Source organism: Sinohyriopsis cumingii, chromosome 7, assembly GCF_028554795.1.
Source record: "Sinohyriopsis cumingii isolate HCF-2022 chromosome 7, ASM2855479v2, whole genome shotgun sequence".
Taxonomy (NCBI): Eukaryota; Metazoa; Mollusca; class Bivalvia; order Unionida; family Unionidae; genus Sinohyriopsis; species Sinohyriopsis cumingii.
The window spans coordinates 93,408,762-93,434,980 of NC_142967.1; the positions used below are offsets into that span (position 1 = coordinate 93,408,762).

General features: G+C 35.8%; 1 protein-coding gene across 2 annotated transcripts; it reads right to left on the reverse strand.

The window, feature by feature from the left end:
* Positions 1–5,770: 5,770 nt before the first annotated feature.
* On the reverse strand, positions 5,771–25,107 carry LOC149795731 (hydroxylysine kinase-like). Of its 2 annotated transcripts, XM_089965639.1 has the most exons (6): positions 24,727–25,106; positions 17,970–18,209; positions 12,666–12,794; positions 11,007–11,140; positions 9,829–10,003; positions 5,771–7,393 (listed from the first exon to the last, which is right to left on the reverse strand). In XM_089965639.1, the coding sequence occupies exons 2-6, from the start codon at positions 18,190–18,192 to the stop codon at positions 6,933–6,935; spliced, it is 1,122 nt and encodes a 373-aa protein (XP_089821765.1). In that variant the 5' UTR covers positions 18,193–18,209; positions 24,727–25,106; the 3' UTR covers positions 5,771–6,932. The 2 variants fall into 2 exon arrangements, with proteins under 2 accessions (XP_089821765.1, XP_089821766.1); XM_089965640.1 differs by lacking the exon at positions 12,666–12,794 and having other exon boundaries at positions 24,727–25,107.
* Positions 25,108–26,219: the final 1,112 nt, after the last annotated feature.

A 26,219-nucleotide genomic window follows, 5' to 3' on the forward strand; every position in this document is an offset into this window, starting at 1 on the left:
TAGTATAATGAAAATTATTAGTTCTTTTTTGTACAAATGAAGGTGAGCAGTAGTTTTGGAATAAAGTCCATCATGTAAAATCAAACTAAAGAAGATTTTTTTGTAGCTACAAACAGATTGGTCTATTTTTTTTTTGTCAGACATGGATTTGTTGTGCCTGTACAAATACATGAGACACTTTAAATGGTCACCTCAAACTACATTTACGCACATTTTTATTAATAATGATAGCAGCTAAATTTAGGGGAAACTTCACGGAACACATTTATATAGATTTATATAAATTTTACTTAGAATCTTTTTCTTTCACTAAATGGTTGAAAATGTCGAAAAAGTTTGCGCTCAATGTAAAAACAAAATAAAAAGTGCAACAACTAAACAAAAGCAACGATGACGGTCACACTTATGTCATTCCCTGTCTGAAAGTAGAGCACGACATGAATAATATAGTCACCCGATGCCTTAATGTGTGGTCTCAGATGCAAATAGCAAATAGACATGGAGACGACTTCATGTTAATCTGTGATATCAAAAGACTATTTATTGTTGTCGCTGGCGAAATGGGCTAGTTTTAAAGCACAGTATTGTATTCTTTAAGGAACAAAGGCGTCTGGATCCGCAATGTTCAGACCAATAGATAAAACAATTTATTTGTTACGTAATGGGATCGTATGGGTCATACAATGTTTTACTGTCTGAAAGTTTACACTATAACATTATCTATCTCTTATATATATTATACAGAATATCTTGTTAGTCTTGCCTATGTGACCTGAATCTGTTAAGAGTATATTATTGCATATGGTATCACGGTACCAATTGTTTTTCCATATACCTCAATGCTAATGTTTTGTGAAATAAATATACTTTCTGTCCTACTTGGGCATGCATGTCACACGCTGTCATATAGAACAATGCTAGATTGTCAATTTGACAATGACATAACCAGGTACTCCATTGCATTTAAGAGAGATAACTCTACTGGAACTAGACAGGGGTAAGAGTTATCTAGTCACAACAAGCACATTTTCAGTCATGTGTACCATATTTTAAAAAAATCATAAAAAATACAAAATATGATCTAGATAGAAATTAACACAAACTCACATGTTGCCAAGAGGCTCAACTTTTTTTTAAGCCAAACAGAAAGCACAAGTCTTACATAATGCACCAATCACAGCTAGTTTTGTTCTTTAATTCTGAATACAATGTTCCATACACCTTAAGCTCCGCCCACCTGGACTTGCGCAATTGGTACCGTTATACCTATAGCAAACCTTAATTTTTCCAATAATCTGTGAAATAGTTCGGGACTGTATAAGTAACAAATATACTTAGTCTCACTTGTGAAAAACAATTTGATGAGGTACTAACCTATGTCTTATATGAATGTGTATAGAAATGTCATTGAGCTGTTTGAACTATTGTTTTCATACTTTTGCTTCACCATCAAAATCATCTTTTGAAATAAAATGAATTCTTTCAACTATGAGTTCTATCTTATTCATATCAGCAATTATTGAACTTCACATAGGTGATATGGGATAAATCACATTATATCATATTATGTAATAACTAGGTCAAAGGTCAATGTACCAAATAGTATGCACCTGTCCTACTTCAAAATGTACAATTCACCTAAAAGAAAGGAATTTATATTTGTTTGGTAGGTGCAGAACTTAACATCAGAGACAGGTGGACATGACCCAATCTTATTATAAAGTATAAGCTTTGACCACTTTACACTATCTACAGATACAAGAGGTCACTAACCACCAGTCCTCACACAAAGGTCCACCTACCCATCCTCTTTGTAACACAAATAGTAAGCTTTCCTCCTTTGTAATGTGAATAAAATTGTTTCAATAAGCCAGTCAGTCACCAAATATAGTAAATCGCAGCTTCTAAGTGGTTATGTTTGGATTGGGAGGTGAAATTAGGGGAATAAAATACAGAAAAATGCCAAATATAAACACTAAGTATAGCACATCAAATGGAGTTAAAAACAGGAGGAAAGTGTTTATCTAAAAGGGAGAGGTAGCTTATGATAAAGGAATTAAAGGTGGCAAAGTCAGCAATGCGAAAAATGAGAAGTGAAAGTTTGATGACCTTACCTTGGACAAATATATGGGGCAGGGCCCAACAGGTCCAAGGACAGCCCAAAGGCAACTGTGCTATAACATCCCTTACAGGACCCAAATTTCAAGTGAAGTTGTGTTCATTTCCATCTAATATAAAAGGGTGAATAATTTAGATAATATAGATACATATAAAGTATATTTCTTCTACATAAGAATTTAATAATAATTGGCATAAGATAGAGAGAAACTTATCTCAGAGCCAAGCAGAACATACCTTATCAGTTTTTAAACTTGTAAACTTTACTGTGAGAAATTATCAAATTGCTTCTACTTACATTTGCATCAAGATTGAGGGCTAATATAATACTTCACAAATCTTCTCTTTATTTTCATAATCAGTCACTGAAAATGTGAGATTTTATTTCCTTGAAATGTTATGACTGGTGTAAGGGAGATAACTGAATGATATACATAAGGTGTGGTAACCTTGAATACATTATCCATGTAATATAGATGAGTTCATCAACAACCTGTATTAACTTCATTGCAATTAAATTATCTCAAAATACATTACTGACAAAGTGAGAACCTAACATTTAGACTCCTATGTTTAGTGGAGACCTCAAGAGTCATGTAATTTTAATTTCTAAGATGACGCAGCTCTTTCATATCACATAGTTCATATTTTCTACAATGCCGGCATGTAGAGTGCAGCCTTCCATAACCATGCAGATATCATCTCATGCCAATTTGGATTCTTGCGATGGGATGCAAAGTTTCAAGAACAGTGTGGATTTGAATGGAATGAATACGCACTGTGTGACTAAAATGGTTATCATTCTGTAATGTTGGACCAAACATGGAAATTCCACAGGAGCAGCTTGACAGAAAGAAATAGGATTAATTGAAAGTCAATAGTAGATTATAATTGGGCTTATATAAGTGCCAATGGGAAATGCTGACTTAAGGAAACTGTTCTTGTTTGTTGGTATTCACTGCTACTTCAACAAAAGGGAATGCAAGAGAACTGAACTAACTACATGAACAATTTCAAAGCAGGAGAGTGTAAAAAAAAAAAAGGGACAATTAGAGCAGGACAATTCAAATCAAAATGGGAAGGAATACCAAATCCTTAATAAATTACCTAAAACTTACTCATGCCAGAACATCCCACATGATACAAGTGATCTATTTACAAGTGTACTTAGAATGTTCTCTATCCTGGTTTATGGCATGCCTTACAAGAACAAGATAGTTGTTTTTGTACACATGATTTTTCATCTTTTGCAGGTACAATAGCCAATATTTGGCCAAAATCAACTATATTATGTTTCCATAACTTATTTTGTTGCATGCATTCCAATCTAGGAGGTAACAGCACATACATAAAGGCATCAGGTAACACAAGTCTATATCTATCATAGCTATAGTTATCAAAAGTCCCCATCCAAAGCCATCTTGTGCTATTTTCTAAAGATTTCATACATTTTATTCTTAAAGAACTTTCAATATTTGACCAAAAGTGTTCAGCATACATTTGTTTTCCTACATCAAACTAGTATAGTTCATAAATGCCGCCCACATGTATGCGTTTCTATGGAAACACTGTGAGGCTATTCTTTCCTTTAGGTATCACGGTACCAATTGTTTTTCCATATACCTCAATGCTAATGTTTTGTGAAATAAATATACTTTCTGTCCTACTTGGGCATGCATGTCACACGCTGTCATATAGAACAATGCTAGATTGTCAATTTGACAATGACATAACCAGGTACTCCATTGCATTTAAGAGAGATAACTCTACTGGAACTAGACAGGGGTAAGAGTTATCTAGTCACAACAAGCACATTTTCAGTCATGTGTACCATATTTTAAAAAAATCATAAAAAATACAAAATATGATCTAGATAGAAATTAACACAAACTCACATGTTGCCAAGAGGCTCAACTTTTTTTTAAGCCAAACAGAAAGCACAAGTCTTACATAATGCACCAATCACAGCTAGTTTTGTTCTTTAATTCTGAATACAATGTTCCATACACCTTAAGCTCCGCCCACCTGGACTTGCGCAATTGGTACCGTTATACCATATAATCTATAAATAGATGATGATGTGTTGACAATTATTAATGATAATTTTAATAATGAAACTTAAATTTCTTAATTTCCGCTTGGCAGATGAGAGTTCAACGTTTCTGGAAGAATTCAGAAACTTCCCGTTTGCTGGGCTTGATCACATGAATAGGAAAGTTTGAGTACTGTAATCTGTCACGTGGGGTCTATGGCGAAATATAATCGCAGTATATAGTGTATATAAAGAGAGAACAGAGCAATCAGTTTCATGCCGATTGTGGGCTCGTTTACACGTCTTGTGTTCCTGTTACAAGTCTCCAGACGTGATTTATGTTGTATTTAGATGCTATTTGAGAAGAAAACCATTTATTTAGATTCTTCAGTGGAAATAGAAAGTGCTCTTGATTTGGACTATAGTATTATTCTGGAACTGTTATAAATTATTCGAAGGACAACGCCATCTTGACATCGTGGTTCTTGGTGGACCAGTACATTTCCGGTCTTGAAATTTATAAGGAACTTTTCGTTCATTTAGGACTTTCAAAGACCTTCATACGGACTAGTTTGGATCCACTTAATAATATTTTAAGTTCCTCTCACATTTCATTTATAACTTTAATAATGAAAGTTTTACAAAACTTGTTTTTTTCTTCTTCTTCTTTTCGTTGTTGCTGTTACTTCGGTTGAGACCACGAAGTCATAACAACAGCGATCATGCTTTCTTTGTCAAAGAATTGCTACATGCTCTTTGCCACTATTAGCACATTGTCCTAGACATTGTTATATGTACGGTCATGCAATTTCATGTGTATAGTCACATGTATTACTTATGCTAATATACGTAACAAGTAAACTGTGTTGGTGATAAAAGAGAGAAGACTTTTGTTTGCTAAACTGGCTATGCCAAGCTTTTGGGTTATCTACTATGACAGTGAGACAATTAATACTACATCTTTTCATGTTTGGTTCATTATCACCACTTACCTTCAAATGTGTATCTAGTTGGAAGAGTGAAAAGAGAAAACATTCTTTCCTTCAACTTTGAAGCAACATTTTGCTGAAAATTCTCTATAAATACCTTTCAAACGTACCAAATATATTTAGTGAAATCATTCAAAACCTGGGCTGAAATCCTCTTAAGATCATATTTTTGGGGTCCTAATTTCTTTTCTTTTGCATAATGTCAAATGAAACCCCTCTACTCCGAAAATAAAAAAGATTACTATCTTAAAATATTTGTATAAAATAATAAAACCACGAAACCGAAATTTCGAAATGTATTTTAGATGCATAATTACATATACACACTGGACCCGATTATTTACGGTTAGTAAATATTGATGTAGGTAGGTAAATTATTAAACAATAAAAGTTTGTAGATAAACCATTTAAAAAAGATGAAAATTTTTCACGTTTGCAAAACCCACAGTATACTGAATATCTTTCAAAACCAAAATTTAAATTTAGTCCCAATATTTTTCAGTTTTTAGGGGTACACTAATATATATATATATATATATATATATATATATATATATATATATATATATATATATATATATACACACACACAAAAATGTACCCAATAGGTTTTGAAAAGTAGATCAACGTATTTATAATGATTGTTTAATAACAAAAATTATTGCAAAATACATTCCAAAGACACCCGCTTGCCGAACATTTTCTCACAAAAGGGCCTAAATTCCAAAATGAACCATTCAATGGAATACTTTCATCAGTGTAAATGGAGTTGGCTGCAATTCACGTTACGTACTCTTGATACACTATATTATCAGAAAGGGTGAATTAAATCTGGGCCTTGCTCTATACAGTCGTTAAGTAGATGTACTTAATGCATTCAACTCCCTTTTATCCATCAAAGTCGGGTGTACCAAAATTCTCTATAAAGGCAACTGTCTAATTCTAAAGACAGAATCAATGCGTTTAATAATTCTCCTTTGTTTACATGTTGTTAATTGGGATTACTTAGGCAAACGTAATTAAATTAGTTGAGAAGTATCAATAACACTCCATCACTGCAGGTGTTGGCTATTCATTATTGTGAGCTCAGTATAACCCTTCCAACATCAGATTGTTCAAACATTGCTTGGAACAAAGTATACATATATACATATCATTCTGAGTGCTTGCTTGTTACTGAGTAAAATTGTATCGTGGGTAAATTCTGTACAAGTCGGGAAAAACAAAATCATACAACAAGGCTTTCCCATACAACCATGAAGTAAAACGGTAGCTTTATAAAATTGAAAACAAAAACTTATTTTACTGATATTCATATGATGCTTTCACAGCCTATTATTCCACATTAGAAATTGTGTCAGTTTAGAAGTAGCGTTGACAAACATCTTTGAGACAAGTTAATTAAATTTCCTTATGTGTCTCATGGGCAATCCCGCCAAATGTTTTGTTCCATCAGTCCCTTGACTCCAGCTGTTTGCAGCACCACCTGACTCTAGTGGATACAATCCGGACCACTATCCTGTAAATCATCATAAATGACATTGGTCCTATTCTGTTGGTGGTTTAACCAGATACACATTTCATGCTGGTCACTGACTGGCATTGTTTTCGACCTTGGTTGTTTTTAGGTGATGTCATTGTTAGACTAAAGTGTCATCAAAGGATATCCTACGTTTAACAAAAGTAAGATGGCAGACAGGAGCTTGCAATCTTTGTTCCTGCTTGAACGTTTTCTTTCGGGGAAAAAAACACCTTCTTATTTGTGGCAGAAGATCTGGATGGCAGTAAGTATCCTAAAATGTTTGACGTAATAAATTTAAAAATGTGATTTTGTCCATGTACCAAAGTCGACGAAGAAGCTGCCATCCTCCTCTCCGGGTTGTGTGTAAGCAGTACGTATTAGATGGGTCAAGCATATGTACATACGCACCGTACACAACGGACTGAGCAAGCCGCCCACAAACACATTCTTTAAGAACATTTATGTCCAGCTCGGGCAAAGGATTTTCCTTCATATACCCTGCAAACACGTAACGGCCGGCTTCCATGGGGTCTAAAATAGTGCTCTCAAGCATGATATAACACATTGCAATTGCGAGTTCAAACACGTGATACTCATGAACAGAATCTCCAAAGTCAACCACGGCATAAATAGCATATCCCCCAATATCCTGCTGATTAAGTGATGGATGGGTATTCTCATCCCGAGGCAAGACGATGATGTTTCCTTCGTTGAGGTCAGCATGGATAATACCTGAAGGTATTGATGAAATCGCTTTGTGAATAAAAAATATTCCATATAACTTCATGCATAAAACTAATATGAAGTATATCTTGCATGTTAACAATCATATAGACGATTTTAAAGCAAATTTAAATTCTAAAATGATCAAAGTAGTTGTTCAAATACACGGTATTCCGGAGCATCAGGTTCCATACGTCTATTCCATTATTTACCTACCCATGCTATTAGCTGGAAAACTATTAATGCTAATGAAACTGAAGTCACACAAAAAGAACAAATTGATATATTAAAACTTGGGGAGTTAATATCTTTAATCTTGGCATATATATATATATATATATATATATATATATATATATATATATATATATATATATATATATATATATATATATATATACTCATTAAATTATTAGCTTATAAACTGGTAGTAACCAGTTTCTTTTACACATGATTTTTGTATGTTGTGCCCTACTTGACAAGATATCTTCAACTAAGGGTAGAATAAGAAAATTCACATCAGTCTTTAGATTTTTAAGTGATTTTGAATTGCTTGGACCCTTGTTATGTGGAAGTGCTACGACTCTATGGTCATAAACTAAGTAAGAGAAAAATGCAAAACCAATATGTGTTGTAAAACTGTTCAACTCAACAAACAATTTAAATATCATTGTTATAAAAAAAATTAAGAGGAACTTAAAGTATTATGAATCGAATCCGAAATAATCCTGAAAATATTCTATTAAAGTCCAAAACAATTAAATTTTCATATAAATTTCTGATCCGGAAATGTATTAATCCGCCAAGAGTCGTGACGTTCTCTAAATGGCGTGTCCAGAACTTCTTTGAATAATTAAATAATTGTTCCAAAATAACAGTATAATCCAATAAGCACTTTCTTTTTCCTCTGAATAATCCAAACAAATGTTTTCTTCTCAAATATCTAAATACAAACATAAAACACGTCTGCAGACTTGATGTTACAACAAGAACACATCAAACAAGAATAAGAAAACTGTCCAGTCCAAGCTAGTTGTACACAGATGAATGAAAAGGTAAAACAAGCATATTATCACTATTACTTGCATGACAAATAGCAAATATCCAACATCGTAGAACTCACATGATTTAACCCGTCGAGTGAGAATTAATTTAATTTTTCGAAGATACCACCTGACAGACTTGACCAGTGGGGAAAGGCCGAATTTTGTCAACATAATTATTAAAAACTGTATTAATTGTAACTGTCAACGCATACGTAAGCATCTATTTACAGATCCTATTCAGTTTTACTTTCTTCAATATCTTAAAATAGGACCAATGCACGTAAGAAATTTCAACAAAAGATAATCGTTAAAATATACAGCAATGAATAAAAACTTTTTTAAAATTGTAGATAAACATAACAGAGAGAATGAATTTTCAAACGTGCAGGCACGTGGTACAAATGGAATATAGCTCGACCATTTCTGTCATGTGGTGCAAATAATATCGGATACAGTTCAGGAATGCATAAACATTTGATGGGTTTGGGGATTGTGACTTTATTTCCTTCCTCCGCCATATTGTGCCGTGCAAAGAAAACTACTTTCATGTATGGCGACGAATTACATCTGACATTTCTTTCTCAATTGGATGGAAAAGGCAGACGATGCTCTGATTGGTATCAGCCTTTTCTGTTAAGTTGTGAAATAACCTCAAGTGTAACTGTAGTAATACATATCAATTTGATGGGTTTAGCGTTTCATTTCCGGCAAAATGCACCAATAATGTTGCGATAGAAAAATGCCGATAATGTCCCACAGCTGCACCTTCAAAGTGAATCCTACTGATTATACATCTATAGCATGTCGATAGCAGCATTCGGACCACATCGTATATTTACGAAACAAGGATTACGAACGCATTCAACTTTTTTTCTTCATTCATATCATCTTGGTTAATCTTACAATCAATCTGATTCTGTAAATACCCGAGGTAGTCCAATAGATTGCACTTTCTTTCTGGTAACGAAATTTCCTGCAAACAAGATGTATTTTTTTCTTTAAAGTACTATGCTGACATACATCTGAGGCTTATTTTTGTCGCAGCAAGATTGCCAAAGAATTCCAGTTAGATACAGACCACCTCCTTCCGCTGCCATACTGTGTTATGTAAACAAAAGTAGTTGGGAATAAAGTTCTCAACGGCAATCGGAAAATCGCTCTGCCATTTCCTTCACAACATACCGTAACCTATTATGCAGTTGTATGAATATACATCATATTGGCTCGTCTGTTGATTTGCCTTCGGCGAAGTGCATCACATGTTACGACAGGAAAGGCAGTCGATATTCCAACTGTGACTCTGTCTTAGGTCGCCATATTGTTTATGGTGAACAAAGTAGTGCAGAATAGTTCTGGATGGCGACGAATTACTTCCAATATATATTTTGGCATACCAACCTCTCTTTAGAGTGGGATACTGGGTAACTACGTTCTGCTTGAATGACTCAACAATGTCTTGAATTAGGTCTTTGTCCTCCTGCGACCTCAGAGCCTCGGACTTGGCCATAAGGTTTGATACCTCTAGGAGGCTCCAATGGCGACGGTGATTCTCGTACCCAGAATGGAAGAAGCCCTTTAAATTATACACGAGTTGTTTATTATTATTATTATTATTATTATTATTATTATTATTATTCAATTTCTTTAAAAGTGACATTGTACTCTCTTAAATACCCAGTTGGTGCCACTAAGTGGCCCTGAAATTCAATCAACTCTCGATGAGCGACCACTGCCCTATGTACGTCGCATCATCGGGAATAGAACCTGGGATAGCTGGGATGCAAAGTGAATACATTATCACCGAGCTATCCAGGTCACATGTCACAAAATAGTTTAACTGTACCATTATTCAAGTTAGAATTTTTAAGCAAATGCACATTTCATGAACATATTCCAACTCACCAATAAATATAAATAGTCCGTCACTGAAAAGCAAAATCATATCCTTGTATAATTATTTTTTCCAAGTATTTTTAAGAACTTTCTTTTAAATTTACAACATAAGTGAAAGTGAGAAAATTTCAATTAACACATATCATCATCACTTCTTATCGTTTAACAAAACAAGATCTTTTTCGAACCAGGGACCTATGTACACATCTCAGTTCGAATGAAGAATTTTAGTGACGCAAATGAAAACATTTGTCATCAGACTCATTCCCCGTGACTGAAATGGTTGTATACACATTCTGCAAGCTTTATTGACCTTCGTAATATTGGACGCTGCTGTTTTAATGCAAGATATTTATTTGATCCGTGACCCAGCCTTCACACTCAGAAAATATTCCAGGAAACCAAAATAATATTCTAAATCAATCAATCAATCGACAAAGATTCCACGAAACGGTAATAGCTCGTCTACGAATTGCTCACTGGTGTGCTCCTCCTTGCGCAAATAACTTTTACAACAAAAAATCTAAATGAAATCCCATAGATGTGTGCCCATGGCTGTCACCACCAGTCTCTACGCGAGACATAATATACATGCATAATTTCTCTAACTGATAAGGCATTCAGGCAGGACAGTAAATAAATAACATTAAAAGAAAGAAGAAATAAAAAAGCATACTCCTAACCTGGAGGCATCTGTCGAGACGACCACCGAGTTGGCCGACTTCGTAACACAAACTTTTTGTGTATGGCTTCCCCAGCAATAACTCTCCCGGGATATAATGGAACAGACGCACTAGAAACTGTGCACTTTCTGGATCTAAAGAGGATTAAATAATCTTTAAAATATTATTAGTAGTTACTTCTGGTATTTTGGGTTTATAAGAAGCGGACGTAGTGTGAAAAAGTAGATACGTCCTTACATAAGACCTCTCCATAACTAAAACTTTGTCCAAAATCCGTTTTTGCACCAGTTTTTCGGCTAAGACATTGTAATCTAATGCAAAAGTACTAACGGCAAAGTTTATTTTGGAGGACTGTCACCAGCTTCTCCAAAAATGATCTAACATTAATAGAACTTAAATTTATGTAAAACAATTTTGACATTTTCCCTAAAGCACGCCCAGCTGGTAATTACATAAGAAGTGGATCTCCATCTTCACTAGCCAAGGTTCCGATATGTTAACCTTATCCTTGGCGGATCGACTGGATATTTCAGTGCTTTCGGGTCTGTGAATTTCATCGGATGCGACGGCAATCCGCCGCATCCAATCAAAATTAACCTGTTCAAAACTGAACACTGTTCCTATATGAGAAGAGGAGCACACAACTGTAATGAACAAATACATCCTTTGCCTCAAATATACCTGTAATGGTTTCTCTTTCGATGTACGAAACCCCGATGTTACACGCTATTAGTTAGTTGGCATTACACACTAAAGAGGCAACTATGAAATCCCACAGATGTCGATAGGATAAAGTAATATCTGATTGACCCACCAAGGTGTAGAAATGGTTAACAAATCGGAACCATGGCTAGAGAAGATGCCAGATCTCAGAATAAAATACTCAGCACACATTGGGATAAAAAAACAACAACACAAACGCCGAAAATTCTGTGCAACTAGTTTCGCTTTTATGCTTCTTCAGGCACGAAATGTTTTGAAAGAAACGGATATTGTCTTTTATTTTAAAATAAAAATTACGTCATTACGCATCGTCATAACAATTATATATATATATATATATATATATATATATATATATATATATATATATATATATATATATATATATATATAATAGCGACAAACAAGTCATACATATAATTATATTATTATAAAGGATATACAATATATAAATTTTTAAAAAAATACAATTTTATATAGTACATTGGCATTAAGGTCATTAGGATACAATGTATTTAACTTAAGAATGCAGTAAGTTTCTTTTATGAGTCTATTCATGTCACCATGCACAATATTTATTGGCATGAAATAAAAATCGAGTAGAGAGTGATAACTGGTGTTAAAGTGTGTTGAAAAATTAGAGGAAAAGTGAAACTCTCTATAATTTTTATATGAAAGCGATGATTATTCATTCTCTTAGAAACTTGTTAAAGTGTTTGTCCAACATATTGCATGCAACATTTTTTTTTTTTACAAGTTATCAAATAAATCACATCATTTGATATTCATTTAGTGTTATCACGTTGAGAAAATACCTCTTTTGTATTAGCGCCACTGAAAAAAGTATTTTCTCTTATGTTTGCATATTGAGGCACCGGCGTATACTACATTTAGATGACGAAAATTTTCTTTTTTATTTTCTGTCTGTTTGCATACCATCTGACGTATTCTCGGTGTCCACGGGAAGTTCTTCCATGCAAAATTCATCACCAGTAACTGTCAATACTGGTGTTGGTGTTTTTACTCCTTTGTCCGATACATGCCTGATTGCTGCGTGCATTGCATCTGGAATAAGTCATAACTATAATGTGGAATATTAATGATTTAGAAACTGTTCAAGGAGGATGTACAGCAAATTTTGTTCAATCGCGGCCAGATAGGGTGCTGCATCTTCCAATCTTCTTTCTTAATTTCTGAAGCTGAAACACGAATTACTTTTTGATATCCGCTAATCAGATATGAAGATAAGCAACGTCATATTTATGATTACTTCACTGGTACTTAAAATGTTAGAAATAGTACGATATGAATTCGTCGCAATTTCTACGTGCAATGTAGAATGATATCACCAGGCAAACGTTCAAATACAAGCTGACACCTCCATCAGAACTACTGCAGGTCACGTAACTTTCATTAGTCATGTTTATAGTTCATGGCAATGAACTAAATAAACTGCCGCAGATTAAGTAACCTTGAAACGCATTTAAGAAGTAAAGAAAGAACATGTAAATTTCGTGAAATTTAAATGCTTTTATTATGCAAAGAAAACGACAGAGGAGTTGGGGATATTGAACACGCAACCCGTGAATAATGATTCAATCGCTCAACCAGCTGAGCTACTGCTGCCCCCCCCCCCCCCATGGATACTGAAAGAGTGCTTTAGAATGGTTATCAATAGACAATAAATGCAAACGAAATTACGTTCATATGATTCAGAATTTATTGATCTGTTTACTTGCAAAGACATTTTTGCAAATAATCCAGCGAATTTGCATACGCGTGCCTCTATTTTATGCAATCTTACTTCAGGATTCTCAAAACCCTTTGCTTATAATACATGTTACAAATATATGGACTTAAACTAAGTAACCGAAAAGCGCGAAGAACAACATGTTTTGTAAATTCAACAAATACTTTTTAACAAATAATTTATTTCTCTAGAATACAACGCGAAAATTTTATAGAAACGTACAGAATTGTGAATTAAATCCCATATTGTCCTAAAAGTTCTATCACAAGTCCAAATGAAAAGAGTTCAAAATGAATTCCAGTGGTCTAAACAAATTCCAATTCTGAAAGTGATGTGCCAATGGCCTGGGATGTGGCGAAGTATTAACAGCCTTGATGTGTCCCAATGATATAATCCAAATGTCAATGAATGAATTCACAATAGTTCCAAAAAATGAGCTAGTCAAAGAAGGACTAGTGAGCAACTTTGCAATTCTAGTGAATAATTTAAATAAATAAACTATTAACTGAACAAAACTTAAACTGATTCCTCTAAGACTGATGTTAAGATATGGAATGAGTAATTTTGAAGTAGACCACATTAATACCAAAAGCTACAACATACAAGCAGAACCAGGACTTCTTATCAAGAACATTCTGCTGTCAACAAGATCAGGAATTTCCAAGTGAAAAAAATTATTGTCTTAAACTCAGATAAAAGTAATAACATGTTTACCTCTTTAACAAAACGCTGAATATTTAATCGATAATAATCTGAATATTTAATCTATAATCGTAGAGAAATACTAGCTATGCATTATGTTGTTCACAAAAAAATGATACTAGTCTGGTATGCCCCTGGCATGCCCTTAACTCGAGTCCTGACCAAGGTCAACCACATAATGTAGATGCAATCAACATATAATCACTAGTTTAATTGCCAGTTCTAGGACGGGTTTAATAAAAAGCACTGAATTTTATTAAAAATTGGGATGAGCAAGTTTAAAAGAAAGTTTGAACATAAAAATACAAAAGAGTAAAACAAAATTTGGGATGGCGCCGCGAGATTCGAACTCGCAACCTAATGTTTCGCAGTCATATGACAAGAGTGATAAAAGAAAGTTTCAGCATAAAATAAAAAGTAAAAAAAATTGGGATACGCGAGTTCAAAAGAAAGTCTGAGCATAAGAATATCCCTCAAAATTATCTTGAAAATTGGGATTCCGCTGCGGGTTTCGAACTCGCGACCTCTTGTTCGGCAAGCGGTACACACATAAAGAAAGACAGAAAGACAAATGTGAGTGTTTATATATAAGATGGAGAAAAGCCAACAACAAAAATACAAACTAAATCTACATAAGATAAAGAGAAAAGCATCATAATAACACTTGCGAAGGAACAAACCTTTTAACCACCAAAACAATGAAGGAATATAAACAAACCGTCACACTAACAAAACTACAAGCTCTATAAAGGTACTAGAATTTGATGCAAAAAATCTATTTAAAGAATCTAAGCAAAAAGCTACTTACATCCAAGTTACTAGAGTAAAAGAATGAAAAAATACAGTATTTAGGAATACAAATAATTGAAGGATATGCTACAGAAACAAGAGCTGATATCCGCACTTCATTAATGGACATTAAACCTTAAACAAATTTATAAAAAAAGAAATCGGCAGAAAAAACCAATAACAAATATTCGAATGGAGCCGCATAGATATGAAACTAACTGTTTATGAGTTAATATTAGATAATGAACACAAACCAAATTACTGATGATTTAGCAAGAAATAAAACAGCACACATTGCAATCATAATTATCCCTGCACGGGGAACACAAATTCGTAGCCTATATAATAACAGACTACAAGGATAATGAAATAACCGCAGATAAAAAGAAAATCCCACTAGAATATGTAAAATAAAAAAGTTACAATCTGCATTAAAATCTAAAGTTAAAAGGCAACAACGTGAGGCGAACCTGCAACAATATGTCATTAGATTTCGTAATAGTAATGACCGTGCTAAAATTTGAGTCGCACAAATACCAAACAAGACTCTCCACTGGTCACTAACTAGGTCAAGTGTCTTTCGCGCGGTGTTACGGATCTGAGATTTCTTATTAAGATAGCTAGAAGTAATTGAAACAAACATGAAATTCCGCTGCCAACATTTACGTATTATTTATAATGACATCAAGTTCACCAGCTATACAGACTAAAATAACTTTATATTAGAAATTGTTCAGTCACTTAAGTTTTGGCGTTTACTCACTAAATGTACTTTTTTCTACAGCTCGTGTGGCCTACGTGGTTAGAGCGTCTGTCTAGCATGCATAATGTCGAGGGTTCGAACCCAGGGCGAATCATAGCAAAGATTTTTTTATTAAAGAAATGGTGCTATCAGCTGCCACGCTTGACGCTCAGCATTGAGAGGTCAGTGTTAGGACTAGTCGGACTGTTGTTAATGTGTCTGGGTGAGACATGATGCAACACGTCTGCGGCATGATGCTCCAGTGCTAGCCATCGCTACAAACTGTTGGACCGCTCCGGTGGCCTAAGTGGTTAGAGCGCCCGCCTCGGATGCGGGAGGTCGTGGGTTCGATCCCCAGCCAAGTCATACCAATGACTTACAAAAATGGTACAAACAGCCGTCTCGCTTGGCGCTCAGCATTAAGAGGTTAGTGTTAGGACTGGTCGGCCTGGTGTTAGGATAATGTGACTGGGTGGGACATCATGCTACATATCTGCGGCATGATGCCCCAGTGCTAGACATCACCTTAAACTGTCACACTGCAGACATCGTAGCGATATGACTGAAATTTTTTTAAAGCTACGTTACATATCCAAAGAGCGCGCGCACACACACACACACACACACACACACACACGGTCACGCAGCAGACATCGTAGCGACATGACAAACACTGTCAACGCCACGTTAAAAATAAACAAAATACACACAAAAACCATGTTTTTTCTCGTGATGACAAAAAAGGTCATGGAGGGAAGCTGCTTCATTCTGAACAACCTCGGCTATTTCTGCAAGACAAAGTTGTAGAATTTGTATGTTTGACCTCGATGTTGTGAACAGTGCCTGACTATTTACGTGAGGTGGAGAAATGGTGAAACCGCCGATAATGTTTCGCTTGCAGTACCACATGCCTAACCACAGAACATATAAAAAAAAGAATAAGCAAAATCCATCGAAATTAACTAAGACAAGAACAGTAAAACTGAAAATTGAGATAGAAATTGAACTTAGGACTGAAAATGGACTAAAAAAGACATTAAATAAAATTAATACCGGAAATAAGAATTTAAGTGTAACGATTGCGGTATTTTATCAGTACTTTTACGTTAATGTGAGATATTGTACAATCTCTAATCGAGCAAACTTTAAAGGTACTGAGGCGACCACGAAGTCGGTTTCTTACGTAACGGAGTGATCAGTGTCTAAAGGGGTAGGACTAACATTGCAAATCATTTTACTTATAAAACAGACCGCCTCCTGAACGAGTCTGGTCGATCATGGTTACTTGTTCCCAGGTGTTCAATAATGGACAAAGTTGCATATCGCTACGAAGCGTGCAGTGTGGCGTTTATAGTGATGTCCAGCACTGGGGCATTATGCCGCAGACATGTAGCATCATGTCCCATCCGGTCACATTATCCTGACACCAGGCCGACCAGTCATAACACTGACATCTTAATGCTTATCGCCAAGTGAGGTGGTTGAGAGTGCCATTTTTATAAATATTTGGCATGACTCGACAAGGGTTCGAACCGCGACCTCCCGCATCCGAGGCGGACGCTCTGGCCACTTAAGCCACCGGTGAGGTTTATTATTATTAGTATTATTACTAGTAGGAGTAGTAAAGTAGTAGTTGTTGACGTATCAGACGTTTAGTAATGTACAAGCCCTTACGAGGCACGCACAGTATCTTTCCACGAGTACTCTGTACCATCTAAAAAATGCATAACATCTTTAAATTGATCGCTCGTGCACAAATTGTTGGCAGACTTGACTATATTGACGGTGCATGTTCGTACACAGAGATAAAGCAAGAATAAAAAAATAAATGAGCGACGTCTGTCGTTGACAACAAATTGCACAGACATCCATCAGACGCTCGGCGAAAAGCTCAAGATGCAATGCAAGAGTCTGCTTGAACGACACTATTAATGACCTAACTGCTCGATTTACATAGTAGATTTCATGCAGAAAATAAGATACTACTGGCCAAGATGTCAGAACAGAAACTAATTTTCATTTTCCATGTAACTTTATGCACCGAGGACTAGCGCAATAGGCAACCATGAACTCTTGCTAATTTGGAAATGGCAGGTATATATATATATATATATATATATATATATATATATATATATATATATATATATATATATATATATATATACCACCTTCCTAAACAACGATACTAATTTTAGCCAGTGGTTTAAGCGCATTCACTTTCCACAATGTGGTGTCAGACAAACATTATACATACGAACAAAATTTGTCTTCTTGGAGTCCAGAGAATTAAGAACTTTTAGGACGTATCCATTCTCAGACAAGAATTTTATGTTGGCATTATCCCATCTGTCACCCACTGTTATGTATATATTTAGATCATCGTAGCTAGCTAACCCTCTAGAGGAACGCACTTGTAGACCAAACCGGCTTTTGATGAGCACCGCAGCCTCTAAATCCGAAAGCTTGGCCCGTTTCATTCTTTGAACAGAATTGCCTGATAAAAGAAAACGAAGTTCCATACTGTAATTTTTAAAACTGCTTCGTGCAGACGATTAAGGTTTCTGCATTTCTGGGCAAAGACCTGTTCGCCTCAAATTTTCGGGTATGAAAACAAAAACAGCGTATGCATAACACAGTGCGAAAGTCTATTTTCTTGGGGGGAAAAAAAGAAGAAAAGGGAATTAATAGAACCATGGTCTGGAACTTAACACATTAACCCCTGACGGTTTTTGTCGTTTGCGCCTGAAATTCGAGTATGAAACACATTCAATAAGCGGAAAATTAAACCTTTTTTAAACATTAATATAAATTAAAACAGAAAAAAGTTTTAATAATAAAAAATCATTGGCATACCCATTTTCGCTCGTATGCCAATTTGTCAGAGCTGGATGTTTGGCATCTTTTCTTGGCTACAAGTTCGTTTATGTTGGGAGTAATGTTCTGTGTCATTGAGATTCTCATGATGGACTGCAAGTGTTCATCAGTGAGACGACTCCTGTGTGATGTTTTGTTAATCTTCATCACAGAAAACAGCTGCTCACACAGATATGTGCTATCAAACATGCTCAAGGTTCGAGCCGTATGTAGACAAAGCTGGGGCATCTCTTCAGGAATGAAACGAGTGAACTGTGCAGGCCCCACAGTGTCGTACTTTGCCTTTAGTGTCCCATTACACTGCAGCTCTATTAGCTCCATCTGCAAATTTACTGGTGCAGTTTCCACGTCTATGGCAAATGGGTTACGAAACAGCTCGAAGTTACTTTTCTGTGCTTCAAAGTCACTAAAGCACCGTGCGAACTCGGCGCGAAGTAAGCTAAGTTTTTCAGCAAAGTGTGCATTGGGAAACACCATAGCCTAAAATTCTCTCTCGGGCCTGATATAATTGTACACCGGGCCTGATGTGGCCCGCGCGCCTTGAGTTTGACACATATGTTGTAGAGCTACATCTATCTACGTTTCTATAATACCTCCCACGTTAGTGTATCTTACATGACCTTGACGCTACAGAGCTCGGCAGTAGGCTCCTACCTCCTGCCACATAAACTCGTCGCCATGGGTTAATGCAGGGATGGGCAAACTACCGCATGCGTCCCGCCAAGGGTTTTCATGCGGCCTAGGAACAAGTCATCATTCGCACTGTCTCTGTTTATGTTACTCTGTTTATCAAACAAATGTGCTTCTTTTGAAGTTTAAGTTTTCAAATATTAACAACATATTAACAACTGAAAATTAATTAGATGTTATTTAGAAAAACCTTTTGTTTTTGCTATTTCAAATATTAATTATTGTGCTTAATGAACTATGCGGCCCGCGACAAGGTGTAAATTTGTGTATGCGGCACTTGCACTGGAAAGTTTGCCCACCTCTAGGTTAATGTGTTAATGGACACCGGTTAATTTCGCGACGGAGATTACTTAAAACCGTGTATTTCGTCTGGGCACACATAACTCTCGTTTCGCCAATCAGAATTAGCATTCTCTAACCGCCACAAATTTGACACGTCCATCGAAGCTAGAATAATTCTCTCTATTCCGTCTACATTTATAACTAATCTGAAATATTTCATTTTATGACACTTAATTCGAATGACCCAAAATTGTCTCTACTTTGTCGTTTCCTCGACTTTACCATACATTAGCATATATGTCGGATCGTTATAATAGCGGGTCCTAATTAAAATCCAAACATGCGCCCAAACAGAGCATATCCCATCCTTCGCAGGCAGCAATTTGTTGCGAGCCTAGCGAATACGTCAATCTGAATTGTCACATGTCACGCTGACCACGAAAGAATGTGATGCAAGAGCATCTACAAAACTTTTGGCACCCTTGCTGATACCATGTAGAGGTTTATTTTGTGGATATAAAATTTTATGATTTTATCTGGAAAGAATGGGCAAATAATGCTAATTATATTCCAAGATTTTTCCATCCGACTTCAAACCATTATATTATTTATGAGAGTTGGGGTGGGGGGGGGGAAGCCCCATAGGACAGAAATACCCTGACAGGGGACAAAAGCCACCTTGGACAAAACTCTTCTTTGGGGTAGGACAAAAACCCCTTGATATTTGATATTTTTCAAAAAAATTTCATTCTTGTGGAACTGTTTATATATTTGGTGCAGATTTATTTATTTATTGCAATTATATTTACTATTTTATATACTGGTCTCACTCGACCCCTTTAATAATATTTTATAATGTAATGATTACCTGCGTACTATAATTTAATACAATTATTTTACATATTTTTTCCTATCAATACAGTCATATTTTCACAGATAACAAACAAAATAATCCAATTTATTAAACCGATCGATGTACCTGACAATATGCTGCAAATCATTACTAAACAGATTCCATGTAATTGTGTAAGGAAATAACTTGTCATAGTTGTTATTGTTGCATTCTTTGATATAAAAACAGCTGGTTTCAACAAATGTGGAGAGCTGACATTGGAATATTGAACTGCAGTTCACTGTGTAGTTCCGATTCAATACAGCTTGTACTCAAACAAAGACAATTTTCCATTTTAGCTTGGATAAATGCAGTTGTGGACGTTAGTTGTTTAAACATGCCTTAGTGTAGAGTTGTTATTTATATCAAGCATGTAATAAATGATTCTATTTTAACAATTATATTACTTAGAAAAAATATAAATATTTCCTTGCTTTAATCAAACACTGACAGTCATTACCTGTTAAAATTGCTGTAACTCAAAGCAAAGAATTAAAACAGAAAACCATAATGAAATTATTTATTTCAAGTAATGTAAACGGGGTGGGTGGATCCTCCTCATGAGTGGCTACACTTGGCAGGGCGCATCTGGCCTAGGCAGTGGCATACTAAAAGTAAATGGTGCCTCGGGCCAGTGACAAAAATGACGCCCAAGGCGACGATAATGGCTGAAAGGGCCAGTACACGAGGCCCGAAAGGCCGAAGCCGGGGATAGTTCTTGGGAGGAGGCTAGTGCCCCCTCCCACAAGCTAAGTGGTTTGGGCGAGCATCGTGAGCAGACCCAGCTGGATTCGGGGTGTAGCTTTGACCTCTAACGATTTTCCTGCAGTTTAATGCCATTTGGTGGCTTTTCCTACATCTAATTTCTATCATACACACAAGACAATCAAGAATCCCGCTATGCAGGTCTGTCATTTTCAATTTAGGTCGAATAATTTCACCTCGTAGTACTGTTACGCACGTACAGGAACCATAAAGTTTTTGAATTCGTCGATAACTACCGAACGTAATATACAAAGACGATCCACACAAAATCACAATTGATAAAAAATTAAATGTCGATATTAAAGTATCAGCTCTGTTCGAAATTAACATCTGCAGGCGTTTACAATGAGAAATATAACTCCCTATACCCTTCACATAAGTCTAACTGCTGGTGGTTGTCTGAGGGTTTCGAAGACAAACGTCCATTTTAAACGAGTTGTGCCCTGGCGATAGTATTGGTGGCTGTCTGGATCCCTCTCACTCGCTGTCATGCGAAAGAGGATTAGCTGGGTGTGTTGGGGTGTGTGTTAGGGGCGCCGATGGATAGAGTGACAGTTTGTTCACGAAGCACACACTAGCAGCAGAAATTCTTGTTATTCGTTATGTAATTTACTAAAAGACTCGGGACTCAAGAGTAACAAATTTAACATAAAATTTAAATTATAAAATAAACAACACAAACACGTAGAATGTGTGACTGGTTTCGCTTTAATGCTTCATCAGACTAAATTCAATATAATTGCTTACGTCAATAAATATGTTGTTTCTAAGTGATCAATGAAATAAACAATATAACATAAACAAGATGACGTCATAGCTTACATTTTTAACCTAAATGTCTTATACTTTAACGAATAATTTACATGGAGATATGCATATACAGAGCAGATTAATGATATCTTAATACATAAAAAAATACCTAAAACTGAATGTTAAAGATACATATATCTCTATTGATAACTATATCCAAAAAAATTGTATTATGTATAATGCACACTTATGAAAGATATAAAAATTTAAAAAATAAGTTTAAAAAAAAAACAACTATGTTATCTTTATATATTCTTGACATAAAATTATGACGTGCATAATGCTTACTATTAAATATTTTTATAAATAATTAATCATATTATATTGAGAATTAACTTAAAAATGCACTTTCATTTTTAAAGAATTAGTAAACTTATTTTTATGATATTAGTTTATACCTTTACCAATTAAGTTATTCTGAAACGTAGAATAATATAAAAATATTCTTATCTAATTGTAAACAGGGGACATAATTCATAAAAAGAAGAAGACGCCCCCCAACAAAACAACAGGATTAATGAATGTCGTAGTGTTTTTGAATTTAGACCTTTTGGATATACCGTATTAAGACGGTGAATCCAATTGGTTTCCTTTAGCAGACTGGTTTGAAAGTACATTTTTAAATTAATTCTCAATATAATACGATTAATTATTTATAAAATACTTAATAGTAAGCATTATGCACGCCATAATTTTTTATTATATAAATTGAGTTCTGATGAACTATTTAACATTTATCTATACCTTTAATAAATGTGCATTATACATAATAAAAATATTGATAAAACCGTTTATCTCTATTTAGTCATAAAATTTACACATACGTTCAGAATTATTTTTTAAAAATTTTCGATAAAAATAAATATCAGCTGTTTTGGCTCCCCAAGACCTCTGGCACACGGAGAAACCGCCCCGTCCGCCTACCCCACCCCCGTTACTTTAAGAATAAAATCATGGCATTCTGGGTGTACCGATTTTCTAATGCGAGAAAATTATTTTCTATTAGAAATGTATTCTTTGCTATTAGAAAATACAGATTTGTTGTGCCAACAACGACTTCCCATAGATATAGACGAACAAGTCTGTGCGTGTATTTGTGTGCTACTAGACCTGCCTTGTTAGATGGACTTGGGTGATACTACAAATTAGCCCGTTAACTATGGCATGCACAGTGTCTATCACTGACACGTGACAGCATGGGCCAATTGCATTACATGTAGAATGAAATCTTGTGCGTCCCTCGTACATAATGTTGCCTTCACTCAAGTCTCTCCCTCTCTCTCTCTCACACACACACACACACTAATCTGCAGTTGTAAAGTACTGATACATAACGGCATGTTATCAGTAATTATAAATTATAATCTACATAGCACATACTCAGCACACTGCATACTCGTACCGCTCCAGTGGCCTAGTGGTTAGAGCGTCCGCCTCGGATGCGGGAGGTCGTGAGTTCGAAAGACTTACAAAAATGGTACTGACAGCTGCCTCGCTTGGCGCTCAGCACTAAGAGATTAGTGTTTGGACTGGTCGGCTTGGTGTCAGGATAATGTAACTCGGTGTGACAGCATGCTACATGTCTGCGACATGATGCCCCAATGCTAGGCATCACTATAAACTGCCACATGCAGACATCGTAGCGATGACTTAAAAATTGTTAAAGCTACGTTAAAAATCAAAATCACACAAATGCATACTCTAAAATTAAAAAGCACGTACACTACTAAATGTCTTGGGGCCCCGAGTGGCCGAGTGGTCTAAAGCGCTCTTCGTTACGGATCACTGCCATCTCACCTCTGTCTGCGGCGGTTCGAGTCTAAGATTCAGCCAATGTGGGTATGTGAGAAAGCTTGCCAGTAGCTTCTCGTGGGTCGTTGGTTCTTTCCGGGGTTTTCCCGGGTTCTTCCTCCACCATTAATACTGGCCGCCATGTATAGCCTATCGTGTGCTGACAAATGGCGTTAAACCCCACAACAACAACAACAACAACTAAATGTCTTTGTAGGGGTTGCTAACTGATATTGGACACCAAATTTCGTCTACGAACGGCATGTACTGGTCCGTCCATAAGAGAAAACAAAGTTTTATTTTCTAATATATTGTACAGTGTATAGCTGCTGATTTCTAAGATTAGGCTCTGTAACAGGTGACCTAACAAAAACATTCCTGATCCAACTTTTCTGACTATAAAAGCAAATACTAATTTACTCAGCCGTAATGTGTAACCTTGAGTGTTGCTGACCATTTTCGCTGACCGCTCACTAAGGTGCTCCGGAGCTAACTTGACCAATGCATACGTATGTTACGGTTATAGTTAGTCGAAATCTTGCCCCCCCCCCCGCAAATTATCTCCTATCGTGTTATCGATATTATTTTGATCCGTTATCGTGGAGCCCCTTGGTACTAATATTAGTACACTTACTCCTACCTCAACCACAACAAATCAAGTTGAGGCTACGACATCGTAGCTAGTGCCCCTAGGATGGTGCCTACTCTGCATATTTCGTAATTCGGCACTGCCCCAACCCGCCAGTGAAACTGAGCCTACACTTCCTCATAAGCATGTCTTTTAGAGCAAATAGAGACCATACTAGTGGAAATGTTATCCATAGGAGTAACTCCGATTACATGCATTAAAGTAAGCGGCATGAAAGGCAGATAAAGAGAATATCCTGGACAGTGGTACGTTACTTGCCTGTGTAACTCCTCTGTGCTTCAAGTTTGACGCTAGTTCTCACATTAGGGTTCCTAGTCCTATATGTAAGACCTCGACGATGATATTTATGTATTGGGCGTCTGGGTCGTATCACTAAAGCACACGTGATACGTCTTACTATATGGTTCCTCGTTAACTTGAGGAAGTTTGTGAGCGTCTATACCCTATAATTGCACCACTGACCTGTAATTAAGTCGTACAATAGCAATCGCCACAAATGTAATCTCGAGGCACCTGAAGGGGAAATCTAGTAGCGTGCAACATTAAAAAATAAAATACTGCTTATAAACTTTCATATGTCCACTAGCGTGATGAAATGTGTAGATAGCGCCATGTTCATTCTGGAGTTTCTACAAGCGCGATGTTGATTACATCACATCCGGGCGCTGATGGAGTAACGTCAGTTACGCATCTGCATTAGTCTCCGTCTGAAAGAACTTAAATATTAAAGAATGTATCGCCCAATCTTGACATATGTCACATTTCCCGGCACTGTGCTAAGTTCCGAGTTAGGGGTCATCCATTTAGTATGTTGCATATCGGGTGGATTTTTATAAGGCTTTCATTAAGTACTACTTATTGCCAAAGATTAATAATATTTATTTCCACGTGAGACATTCTTTCTGACCTATGCGTCAACATTCTTCTTATTTCTATTACTTTAGTAAACAAAAGTTTATTTGCAAAATTTCAGCCGAGATTGTATTAAAAAAAAGCACTCCCAACATGATACAAATTTCATGTTTTCAAATTAAGATTGAATTCCTCACATAGCCTAAGATGGTCATTTTTAACGCTTCCAAAACAAGCTACTTTTTAACTATGGTGGCATAAATGCCGGTGTGTGTTGCCAATACATGACGTTAGTAAAATATGCCAGTGATTCTTCAGTACCACACAGGAATAATAAAGTCTCGTTTGTGTGTTGCCATAAATAAAAGTAAAACCAACAATAAGCAACAATAACAAATAAAAAAATAATTAAAAAAACACAAAAAAACCCATAACAACAGTATATTCTGTTTAAATAGTTCTCATCTTTCGTTGTTTACCAATAATAATTGCAAGCACTCACGCACCGAGCATGAGTAAAGACGGCAACAGAGCATCTCACTGCCTACAAGCTAACATGCTAAATAAAAAAGATGGATCCCAACTGGATGATACACAACATTTAATTTCACTATAAAAGACAATACCCATTTTATAACAGATTCACCAATACTGAAATAGAACAATCCTTTCTCATGAACTATACTTTAGAAGATTGAATACCTTTTTAAAATCAGTAAGGAGCAGATTTCCACGTATTCTTGTTTCAAAACGCAATTTAAAAAGTCATAATTTGCCCCATCAACAAGCGCCATCACTCCATCCCAAAAAAACTGCCTGTTTAGTCATCATGTATTAAAAATGGCAAAACGTATTTTAAAGAGCTAGAACTATATCAAGGAGAAATACACGAATAATCT

Bases quoted from the DNA above. Each gene is read 5' to 3' on its own strand.
- LOC149795731 (XM_089965639.1), bottom strand. From the start codon at position 18,192: ATGAAACGGGCCAAGCTTTCGGATTTAGAGGCTGCGGTGCTCATCAAA. The intron at 11,141-12,665 runs GTATGCAAACAG...AATCCTCTTTAG, and splicing joins CACCGAGAATACGTCAGATG to ATCCAGAAAGTGCACAGTTT. The intron at 7,394-9,828 runs GTTGGTATGCCA...CAATACCTTCAG, and splicing joins GTATCCCACTCTAAAGAGAG to GTATTATCCATGCTGACCTC.